This window comes from Sorghum bicolor, chromosome 8, assembly GCF_000003195.3.
Source record: "Sorghum bicolor cultivar BTx623 chromosome 8, Sorghum_bicolor_NCBIv3, whole genome shotgun sequence".
NCBI lineage: Eukaryota > Viridiplantae > Streptophyta > Magnoliopsida > Poales > Poaceae > Sorghum > Sorghum bicolor.
This window is the reverse complement of record NC_012877.2, coordinates 4,978,191-4,991,070: the sequence shown is the minus strand read 5'-3', so window position 1 is coordinate 4,991,070 and position 12,880 is coordinate 4,978,191. Positions and strand designations below refer to the sequence as shown.

The following is a 12,880-nucleotide window of genomic DNA, read 5'->3' as shown; positions in this document are numbered from 1 at the left end:
ATATATATATATATATATATATATATATATATATATATATATATATATATATATATATATATATATAACAGAAACATGCACACCACCTATGAATACCTCCAAAAAGTCAGGACAACAAATATTGAGATTCATACACAGCCACCATAGATGGTGCCTCTCTACTGATAAGAACATTGGTTATGGAAAAAGCAGCAAAAAAATGTAGACACCCATGCCAAGTCAAAGCACAAACAAGGGTGAGCGGGTTTTGCAAAGTAGACACTCATATGCATGTGTCTAGGTCATGAAACATAAAATTTTTCTACCTAATACCAAACGGAAGACATAGCTGGCCAAATACTGAGAATTGTGCACATCAAAATTGTACATAATATGCACTATCTTTGGTAGAATGCCGAGCATCTCCAAGAGCCTTTCTAAATCTTACTCTCTAAATCATTATTTGTTGAGTCATTTGCATAAAAATCATTTTCTATATCTTTTCATTCTCCAACACTTCTTCTATATCTCATGCACACTCTATAGAGCCATTCTCGTCTTCTATTTTGGCCAGCGAAAAATCCAGAATACAAGATGGCTATATTTAGATAATCATTTAGAGGAGCTGTTGGAGGGTAGTTTTTCACCAAAATGTCTATCCCTAACATTTAGGAAGGATACGGAGAGTGTCTTGGAGATGCTCTTATCTAGCCGGTGGGAACAAATGCTATATTGAGTGCTTGGTTAGTAGACAATTGAAAGAGCAAATCAGAACTAAAATTATAATTACACCAATATATGGTTGGTTCTCTTTATATTCAAGAACTTATTAAATCTTCAAGTTCAAAGTAGAAAAGCAATGTACTTGCATTCTCTGGAGCTCACAATGATACATAACTGTAAACATTAAACAAGTATAAGCAAGTGCATAATTCAAGATCTGAACATTTCCCATCGAAAGCAAATTACATCATTATCAAAATCTCATAAATCAATATCTTTATAGAAAGATAAGAAGTTAGAAACAAACAATATTATTCTTATTCATTTTCTTCTATTGCACACATTCAATCACCAGATTTACCATCACAATTTCCATCTTGAGATCCCGACATGACAATTGGTGGAAGAGTAGCCATGCTATTGCGGTATCCAAAGGCACACTTCATGGCAAACGCATTGCCCAACTCCTTCCCAGTGTTTTCCACCTTGCCTGTGTCCATGTCATAACGTAATACCTTGTCTCGTGTCTTCCATTTTTGCCTCACCCCAATATAAACCCACCTCCCACCCTCTAGACCAAGTGGACGCACAAACCACCTCTCATAAAACTTGTTTTGACACCCATTACGTAGCTTCATTGAATGACAAAATTGGAATTCATCGCAATACATCTCCATAATGCTCTTCCATCCTTTGGTATGCTTGAGCTCCCAATGATAATTAACTATTCTCACAAGTTGGTATATGGCCAAACCATCCTTGTTAGTGGTTGTACACATGAGCAAACCATTGCTAGAGACATCAATGCTATGGCGTTCCTCATGAACATTGAACCCTTGCATCTTCCAAGGCATCTTGATGCTCCCAACTTCATTTCTTTCAACATCAAACCAGAGTAGATCCTCTTGATAGTCCCAATATAGAACACCACTTGCATATACCACCTTTTGGCATATTACTTCTTTCATGTTTGCAATAATCATATTACTTGACATGACCCATTGACCCGTATCCGATGAAAAAGAGATAAAATTGACCTTAACTAAAGTATCATTTATGGTAGATAATGGAAATGCCTTGACAATCATGAACTTGTGTGTTTTTTCTTGAGGATCATCTAATGGATCAAACACTAGACCAACAACACTAGTCATGTCAAGATGATTAGCTGCACCAGGGATTGGTTGGGATTGTTGTGTTGCTGGATTTGCTAAAAGGATGGTAGGCGGTGGAGTGAGAGGGCCATCATAGTATGGTTTGTAGCGAATGCAGAGAAGGCCATTTGTTGAGGCAAGGATATCAAAACGGCCATTATCCAAGTGGCAACCAAGGAAATCAAGCTTTGATGAGGGAACACCAACTATAGAAGGTGTCGATGATAGAACATCAAGGGAGCATCTATATGATTTATTATCAGGACCAATGTGGATTAGTGCTGGGCATGATGGGCAAAGTGTTGCCTGTTTTGTAGCAAACTCAGTACCTGTGAGACGTCTGCAGCAATCCTTGGATACAACCTTCAAGCATGTGACTAGCTTGAATGGAAGACGTGAAAAGATGTTGCAACATATGACATCTTCTGGTATGTCTTGATTGATCATCAGACCTGATGTTCTAGAAGACACATTAAGAAGAAGAAAATTAGTTTACTTATTTACAAATGCAAAGAGAAATAGTCCTACAAACATCATTATAGGAGATAAGTTTATTCTACCTAGATGCAAATAGGCAAAGGGGATAATATATATTAAACAAATAAACAACAAAAATCAACAGAAATACCCCATTAATGACATCTATGTAGTGATACTAGGGAAATGTAAGCAAGCAAATATATATTAAATTATTTTTAGCTACCAAACATGATAATGAGCTTCTGACTTGGAATTATATATTTATTGTCCTTCTAAAGTCCCCACCATGATAGCAAAATTAGTCCCATATTTGTTTTGTGGTCTATCTTGCTTCAAGATCTCCATTAATCAATAATCTATCTTTTGGTAGATCGATTTGCAAGGGACCAAGGAACTTCATCTAGATCTGTCATGTGTTGGTGCAATATCAAACCAATTTATGGTGTTGTTTCTTGTTAATTTGAACATATACAATAGATTGGATTGCATGGACAGTTCTTAGAGGCTATATCGTCTATTGTGGGCACTTTGTTCTATTCTATCAATGAATGAAAAATGCATATAGATTTGATCTTGGCACTCCTAATCTTTATTTAGAGATTTTCATTGACCATGCCTATGAATTCTAAATCATATGCATTTGGCTTCAGTGGATGAGTTTCGAGTGCCTTGGTTTGTTGAATTGATTGGGGCTAAAGAGCCGCATCTTGAATTTCTCTAGGAAACAAACACTACTATAGAAATTATTTTTGCCAACAATATTTTCACCACTACTTTATTAAAATAATCAGTGATAATATCTCACTATCTGTTCAAAATAAAATAAGCGGTGAAAATAAAATGATTTTCTTTGCTAATTCAGGAGAAGAGCCAAGAGTCAAAACCATGCCTAGAGCAATCTGTGTGTCCGTTTCTCTCTCCCATCAAGTGTGTGTCTAGGTGGTTGATAGTTCATCTACAAGTTGCCCCACAAATGGCCAATGTAGAGCACATGGATCCTCAATCCCACTACCTCTCTATCTTGTTGTGCTCTCCATCCCTCTCTGTCCTCTTTGCCTATGGCATAGAAATGCATTCCTCTCCATCCACATGACTCAATGGTGGCGGTCAATTGACTCATTAGAATGTGTAATAGCGGTTGGCCAACATGGTAGACCCTGATAGCAGTAGCCCTACATGTCCTTTGCAGTGGCCTAGTACACGGGACAGTGGTGCTTCATCATAATAGCCCCCCATCCGAATGACAGTAGGTGGGGTGGTTGTGGCATGACATTGGGTGGCGGTGGCATAGACATGACTGGCAGCACACTAGGTAGCATAGCAGGAGTGGCATGTGGCAAGTGGTCTTATTAATTATTTTTAATCGAATTTCATCAATGGTTTCCATCTAGCGGTGATGAAGATGATTAACTCTATGCATTTTGGAGAGCCTCTTCGATCTCCATCTTTGGTTAGCGAGAAATCTAGAATAGAGGATGTCTATATTTGGATATCATGAAGTTGGTTGATCATCATTTCAAGTGTTCAGTTAGTCCCCATCCTCCAAGGACTCTAGTTTGGTCACAAGTTTTGGTTGCTCTACCACTAAACTCAATGTGGATTTGGTGTGGCTTCTTCTCCAATCTTGCATCGGAGTCGCCTCTTGGGATTTTCAAGTTGCCCACCTATCGGGTGATGTATCATTTGACCCTTTCCTACAAGGAAGTCGGCTTTCTCATACTAATTTTTTTCTTACAAGGAGTTCTCAGTTTTCTTCTTCTTTGGGGCAATGGAGGTCTAGATTGGATCAAGAAATTTGATCATTGGCAATCTTAGACAGAGACATAGTGGATGCTAATCCGTCCAAAGGGGAAAATCTTTTGCAGAAGTTGTTCATTCCATGTTCATTCCCCTGTAGATAGATCTTCGGTGTTCAAACGCCTTTTTTCTAAAAAACTATCAAGAAAACTTCTCCCATGCCTATTCTAACTAAGGATCATTGATCTTCTTAGTTTCATGATTTAGCAATGTTGGGTGCCCAAGGCAAATGCAAGATTAGTGCTAGATTCCTAGGAGCTTTCAGCACCCCCACTTTTCAAATTCAAATGTAGCTTGAAAAAGCCTAGCAAGCCCTCTTGCTCTAGATGTTTGGCCCATATATGATAATTTTTAGTAGGATTGCAAAAATATATCAAGATGCAAAGCCTTCTTTCAATAATATACATTTGTCTAGACATTTCCTTTCTAAGCCTATCACCAGTGTAGCCCACCCTTCCTTTGGAAGCTGAACAAACAGCCCCTCACTTGGCTAAAACTGCCTCCCCATCCTCTAGTTTTTCCCCTACCTACATTATCATTCCCCCTCCATCAGAATAAATAGAGAAAACCCCATCTTCAAATATTTTGATGGCCATTTTTGCCGTGGATCCATGTTCCCACCTTCTTCTCATTTTTGCCCTAGAGGACCCCCCCTTCACCCTCTTCTGTGCCATGAAGTTTTCATCACTAGCAATTACACCTTAAGCAATGAAGACTTGGCAATCATCAAGCTTGAGCTCACAGTGCACAAGGATGACTTTGAGTGCATGGAGAATGAACTTAGAAAGTTCTTTAGGGAAGTACACCAAGTGTGTGTGACTAAGATTGAACCTTGTCTGTTGTGTGATGTTTTTGTTTGGTTTGGCAGCCCTTTGGAATAAGAGAAGTTTCTTGGACATGTGTTCTCCTTTGTCAACCACTCTTTTAGTTTACATGCATGATAAGGCGATTAATGCAAGGTCTTTTGATCTGGACCATGAAACCTGGGTGATGTTGCTTGGTTTCCTAGAAGATCTTTGCAATCTCACCATCATAGCAAAGAACATCCACTAGCACAATTCCAATAATTTGGCAAGGGTTATCACAAAAGTGTACCTTAGTGATGATGGAAGGGTTCCCTATTGCATGAAGGTGAATGCTAGGTTACCCCAAGGGTCATTTATGGATGGTTCTAGTTTTGACCCTCAAGAAGAAAAGTGTCCTAGAGGTGTCGAACAAAAAAGTTTTTGTCACCTTAGACCCCTACATCTGATGCCCCTTAGCCATCTTATTGGATAGGGCCCATGGTTTTAGCAAGATCTATTGCAACATCAACATATTCCAACAATGAAGGTCAACATGAACATGGATGTGAGGTGAATGCAAGGCAATGTTTAGGCAGAATTTGAAGATGAAGCTATTTAGAAGGTTGTAGAGGTTAGTGGGCAAAGGGCCAGTTGCAGAACCTATTGTGGTTACCATGTTGATGGCCACTGGACTAGTAGGGGCATCAACTTTGAATGAAGCCTATCCCTTTAACTAGTCCACGAAGCAGACTCTATTCAAGTCCATAGTGGTGCAAGATTCCCCACCTACAAAAGCTATTGACCTCATTTAGGTACTAAATTTTATTAGCAAAACCCCTCCCACAAGTTCTTTCACATGCCTTTACCTACTTGACATTAATTATGATACTCTGATTCCCTCTTACTTTCATGATCCTATCACTATTGTTTGCCTGGCTAATCTTCTCCCACCATAAATCCATGATTTGAACCCAAAAGAAGACTCTTGGAGCTTTCAATGGAAGGGGCAAAGGAAGATGATAATGAAGTGGTGGAGATTGCCCCCAACAAATTTTACCACACCAAGTACGAGAAGGGCTAATAAGCACATGGAGCCAATGGATGAAAGGTTCCTTAGGCACAATAGGAGGAATGCAGACAAGCTAGATGGCTTCAAAGAACTTGCAAGCAAAGAGGCTACTTCAAAACCCTAGCCCTTGGCCATAATCTTGGTAGGCAATCCAAGTCTAGCACCTTACTAGACCCATGGAGTGGTGGTGGCATCACCATAGGCTTGCTCTAAATTTAGCCTAAGGTTATCTTTGCTACCATCTTGAAGAAGGACACAATCAATACCAGAGCCTAAATGATACAATTTCCCTATAGTTCCTCTATGGAATGTGCATCTTTTAGTTTTGTTTGTGACAATGTTAGCTACTTGCAATGTCCAGTCTGTGTGCTAGCAGAATAATTAGTTATCCAACCTATCATGGTCTAATGGCTGTGGATGTAAACACAACTTAATATCTACTTACATCTTGATCAATATTAGCTCTACTCTTTTTCACTTGTTACCAGTTTCTATCTATTGTCTCTTTTTAATTTTATTTGTTAGGTTTACATATAGTATTCCACCCCTTCTTTTTCCATCACATTTTCCATGAGTAATAGATCAATTAAAATTTTGTTGTGGAATATAAGAGGAATTAATTAACAAGACAAATGGGATGCTATCATGGCAAAAATCACTAAAAGTGCTTGTTAGATCATTTGCCTGTAAAGAGAAGTAATTTCAATCATCTTTATTCCAAAAAAATCTACCCAAGACATTTGGACACCTTTGATTTTCCACTATATGTTGGAGTCTCATGTGGTTTGATTACTCTTTGAGATAGTATTTTGATTACTCTCTAATATTTATGGTCCAACCTCCTCTCTAGAAAGATTTTCCTTTATCACTTGGCTGATCAACTTGGATCACTCAGGCTTTAATGACCGGATTTTAGCTAGAGATTTCATTCTCCTCAAATCAGTGGAGAATAGAAGTAAACTTGGAGGATTTATCTAAAATGCAACTTTTCCATAACCTCATTCTTGATGTTTGACCTGGTTGACATCCCTTTTGGTGGTAGGAAGTTTACTTAGAGCAAAATGCATGTGGATTCTTTACTGGTTAAATTGGATTGGGTTCTCACATACTATTCCTAGAGGTTGTCCTACCCAAGGCCTCTATCCAAACTCTCTATAGGCTAACTTTAGATCACACTCCCTTTGTGATTTTCTTTGGCACTAACATACCAAATAATTCTATTTTCATGTTTGAGAACTACTAGACTGAACATGCTGATTTTCTTAAGACAATGGACTTACACTAGAACAACAATCCTTTCTTTACCAACTCTACTAGAGTTTGGGAAGGTGAGACTAGGCCTCAAAAATCGGAGTGAAAGCCTCTCTTGTATTAGCAAATTGATACACAATAGCAATTGAGTTCTACTCCTTTTGGATGTCTTGAGGATCAAAGACCTCTCTCCACCTTGGAGACAAACTTTAGAACTCTAGAAAAGACATCTCTCTAATGTGCTAGAGGCTAAAGGTAGTATTAGAAACAAACAATCACCATGAGCTGGGTAAACCTTCGTGATGAAAACACCAGTTATTTTCAAGCTATGGCCACCAACAGCCATAGAAAGAATTTCATCACTAGTCTAACTCTCACTAGAGGAGATGTGGTCATAGATCATGATCTAAAGGCCAGTGTTCTCTAGGAAGCTTGCAAAATAGGTTGGGATTAAGTGACTAAAATGGCTTATGTTACAACCTAGAGGGTCCCTATAAGAGTCACAACATGGAATTCTTGGAGGAAAACTTTAGCACCAAGGAAATCCTCTAAGTGATAAAGAACCTACCAAAGAGCCGTGCTCCTAGTCCTAATGGCTTTATTGTCGTATTCATTAAAAGTATTAGCAAATCATCAAAGTTGATTTCTTCAGACTATTTAATGACTTCTTCAACACCTCTCTGGATATCAGTAGCATCAATTCCTCTGACATTGCTCTTGTTCCTAAAATTAGAATCCAGTTTTTGTAGATGACTACAGGCCATCTTCTTGCTAAGCTACTCACTAAAGACAATCACCAAATTATGTTTTCATACGCTCCAATAAATCAAGGACTTGATACATGCAAACCAATATGGATTCATAAAAGGAAGAATCATCCAATATAATCTAGAATGGGCCTTTTAGTTCCAACACTTGTGCCATGCCATCACTCTAAAAAGGAATAGTAATCCTAAAACTTGATTTTGAGCAAACTTTTGTTAAAGTGGAACATCAAACAATCCTAGAGGTTCTCAAACTAAAGGTTTCACCTACAAATGGATCAATTGGAACAAAAGTTTCCTTAGTTCTGGATCTTCTTCAGGCCCCTTGATTTACCTTTTACTTATAAAAGAGGGGTCAGGCATGGGAATCCTCTCTCTCCTCTTCTCTTTCTTGTCACAACATACTTGTCATAGTCCATCATCAAGAGGGCTTGATAGCTTAGGGTCATCACTCATCTTCTAAGTGAAAATTTTAGTGGTGATTTTCCTATTGTGCAGGATGCTAATGACACCATGATCATCCTCCTAGCTAAAACCAGAATCATCTTCAAATTAAAAGGAATTCTACGCTCTTTCTCTAACTCCACTAGTCTACATGTAAATTTCAGTAAATCTGTCCTAACACCAATTGATGTTGATGATTCTCAAACCAACATTCTAGCAGAAACCTATGGTTGCAAGGTTGGTGGTATCCTCTTACCTACCTTGGCCTCCCCCTTAGCACCACTAGACCAAATTTAGTCCTCCACTCACAAGAATAGAAAATAGACTTAGAGAAATCTGTACACTCCTGCCTCATGGAAGATTGATACTAGTGAATCCTATGTTCTCATCACTTTCAACCTTCTATATGTGTAGTGTTGGTGTCTAGACTCATGGCCCAAACACTAACTAGTGAATTTGTGTCTGCGTGCTCTTAATCTGGATGGTGATGTAGGAAGAACACAAGAGGTTTATACTAGTTCGGGCTAAGAATGCCCTATGTCTAGTGTGAGGTAGGTATTTGTACTATCCTACACCCAAAGTGCTCGTAGTAGGGGTTACAAGCTAGGTGCAATAGAGGGAACGAGTCCTAGATCTTGGCTCTGTGTGTTGTGTGGTTGTGGAACTGTTATGTTGTTGTGCCGTGATGTGTGTGTATGGCTTGGCCCTGTCCCTCAAATGGGATCCTACCTCTCCTTTTATAATCTCAAGGGGAAGCAGGCAATACATGTGTATGTGTTGTGACGCTATGGTCTTGGTCCGAGGCATGAGGTGAGGCATAGCGTCAGATGGTGACGATGTGGCTCTCCATTCCTCGTGTTGTAGCTAGCCATGGCTACCGTATGGGCATGCTTGCTTCTACAGTGTTCATGTCGAGCCATACTGAGATCATGGACGTGATGTTTGTACCTATAGCAGCCATCTAGACTTCTGTTCACCATCCTATGTTGGCTCCCGAGGCCTCTTCTTCGTGGTCCACATTCTGGAGTTCTGATTGACGTGTTGCTACAGGGGCCGGAATTGACATTGCCCATCATCTCTGGGTTTGGCCGTATGCATAGTGATGGTACCAGGAGCCATAGTGATGGGGTTAGATAGCACAATATCCATCATCTCTAGGTGTGGGCATGGGCATGCGGATGTGCCTTTTGTTTTGAAAGGGAAAATGGAGTTCTAAGCTATTTGCTTTGGGTACCCTAGGTTATGGTACCCGACATGTAGTCTCCAACTCCCTTATGTCATCAAACAAATAGATAGATAAAGGTAACATTATCTTTGGAATGGAGGAGACATCAACAAAAAGGTTCATGTTTAGCTACTTGGGAAGCAGACTGCAGATCACAGAAGAAGGGTGACTAGGGATCATATTGATATGAAAAACCAAAACTCAGCCCTGCACATTAGGCACATCTAGACAACTTTTATAACCATGAAGATATACCCTAGGTGACCCTAACCTAGACAAAGTTGTATAGAAACACATATGTCTGGAAAGATATCCTCAAATTATCTAAAAATTTCATAGCATTAGCTCTTTGCATTCTAAAGAAAGGAAATTTAGTGATGCTCTAGCATGACATGTGGCATAATTTTCCCTTAAATAGTATGTTCCCTCAGCTTTTCTCCTTTGCCATCAAGCCAAAAGGATCAATAGCTCACTTTCTAGAAGCTCAACTTGAAAGAATCTTCAACTTGCCCATCTCAACCTAGGCCTTAGACCAATTGCACTCACTTCAGGACCTTATTTAAAGTAGGAATTGGACCTTAACTTGGAAGATAGATGGAGTTTTATCTAGAGCTCAGGTGCCTACTCTACAAGGAAAGCATACTCCTAGCTTCAAGGTACCCAATAGGCCTCACCTGTCTTCCCTTAGTCTTCCTACAACCTTGGTAAGCATAAATTCTTCTATTTTTTACTGCTCATAAACAGACTCAACACTAGCAATCTCCTAAGAAGGAAGAATAAGTTGCTAGAAGATTAGAACCATGTCCTTTGCAACAATGCTTGTGAAGAAACTTGTTTACATCTTTTATTTGAGTGTCCCTTCAGTATCACTTGCTAGAACCTCCTTTTACAAGTTCATAACTTTAGAGAATTGGTGATTACTGCCTACTGGATCATCTGGAAATCTTGAAATGGAGTTATTTTTTTATAATGGAACCTTCAATCTTAGGAGATGGAAGTGCAACTTTAAAGAAGAGCTTGGGTTGGTGTGCATCAAGGCCAAGCACAATCACAAATTATCTCTAGATTTGTGGTGAGAGAATTACACATAATGATTGCACCCCTTTTTCCTTTGAGCTTTACAAGTTTTGTATCATCTACATATTACCCTTACACTTATAAAAAGATTAGATAGAGGCATCCCCTACTTTGCTTTAGAAAAAGATGATTAACACTACCCACTTTCACTTCCATATATAACATGAAACAGGTGGGGATGAGTGCTTGGGAACCAATGTTTTTTATTAGTGAAAGCGGCGTTTGGGATCCAACTTGTATAGCCACTTTTTGAACATAATTTTTTCATGATAAATTGAACTAATAGTAAACAAAGGTGATGTGGTATTTATGCTATTATTAAGGTACAACATTTTGCTAAAAACTATAATGAATTTTCATTGAAACATCATACATCATAAGCAGTCAAAAGCACTACATTTGGAGGTTTATTTGTAAGTGACAGTCATGTCCTTGTGTGTGATTCACTAATACAAATCCCATGATGCAAATTAATCTCATGTGCTAGGTTGCCATTATTTGGACCAAAGCAAAGACTAGTAGTGACACTCTTATAGATATATAAAACAAATCATTTCTAATAGAAGATCATTGTTCATGTGAATGTACACTTATCTATAAAATTTTATAGGTAAACATAATTGTTTGGTTGCACTATTATAGTATTTATATTATATTTTGGAATGTTATTGATGTAGAACAAAATTTGGTGATGTGATGTGAAGCAATCACTATGGATTCATCAATATCATTCCCAACAAATTGTAGAAGTACTCAAGAGTAGGAAAAATACTACAAACCTATATATAGAAAATCAACTAAGGAAAGTTTCAAAAGTAAAAAGTAGCAGAATTGCTATATTTTAATTTGATAACTAGGCAATCACTTAGGTTTCTACCTATTTCTTTGTCGACAACTAAGAAGTTATACTTTCAATATGTCACCAATATTAACTTCTTGAAGGATGGCAATGGTTCCAATACCTGCAGCACTTGAGTCACTTGATTTCAGGAAGTGGAGAAGGCGGTGCTGATGAGATCTGCTAGCTTTTGGAGGTGGTGTTGATGGTGGTGGCTACAACAATACCTATTCCACTAGGGAAGATCAGAGCAACAAATGGAGTATCGAGAGCACCAAAGCACGCAGTTGTTGTTGTTAGGGAAGAAGAGCCATGGGATTGAAGAGAATCGATTTGGGTGGATGGCGGCTAGGGGCGGAAACTTGGTATTAGGGTTTGGTGTTAGGGATGATGCATATATAGTCACAACAGATGTCGCCAAAGCCTATTGGGCCTAACCCATGGCCTAGGCATCATGAGGAAAAGCCCAATATGCAAGTGACATGGTCCACTATGTAGCCTACTTGGCTATGCCCCCTCTGCTGTCATTCTTGCCTCGATGTATATGCTTTGCTGGAATCTGTATATCCTCAGACATTGGGATTTTTTGTAGCCACTAGCCCAGTAATTATGCAAGCAAGCAAGACAAAGTGTGACAACAATAGTTTATTAATAATCAATTATAATAGCTTGATTTGATTGCAATCAAAGAATAGAACTCATTGCCATAGTTATATCATTTCCATTTCATCCTATACTACAAATATGCAATGAGAGATGAGGATGAACCAAATAATTATTTGTGTATTGCTACTCATGTATTGCTATAATTTTTTTCATTTTGTGTATTGCTACTCACTACCATAAGTTTTTACTCATGTATTGCTACACATTTTTTTCATTTTGTTACTCTTAAGTAGGTATATCAAATAGTTATTTGTGTGTTAAATTTTGCACCATTGGGAGAAATAAGAATAATACCAACACCTCGGCCATCTTTACAAACTGATCCATCAAAATATAATTTCCATGAAGTAAAAGTAAGGTAATTGATCTCATCATCCAAATCAATACCATGTTCAACAATAAAATCAACAAGAACTTGACCTTTTAATGTTTTCCATGGTTCAAAAGCCAAGTCATATTCTATTATTATGTATGCCCATTTGAATATCCTTCCATGAAGAATTGGACGATATAGCATGTGCTTTATCACATCAGCCTCGCAAGCAACAACACATGTACTAGACAAATAACAAATCCTCATCTTGGAACAAGCATAGTACAATGATAAGCATAGTTTCTCTATTTGGGC

The 12,880-nt window shown here is 38.4% G+C and overlaps 1 protein-coding gene across 1 annotated transcript; it reads right to left on the bottom strand.

Annotated features, from left to right (window-relative positions):
* On the bottom strand, positions 1,037–11,918 carry LOC8079865. The gene is made up of 2 exons (XM_002441837.2): positions 11,711–11,918; positions 1,037–2,316 (listed from the first exon to the last, which is right to left on the bottom strand). The coding sequence occupies exon 2, from the start codon at positions 2,301–2,303 to the stop codon at positions 1,047–1,049; it is 1,257 nt and encodes a 418-aa protein (XP_002441882.2). The 5' UTR covers positions 2,304–2,316; positions 11,711–11,918; the 3' UTR covers positions 1,037–1,046.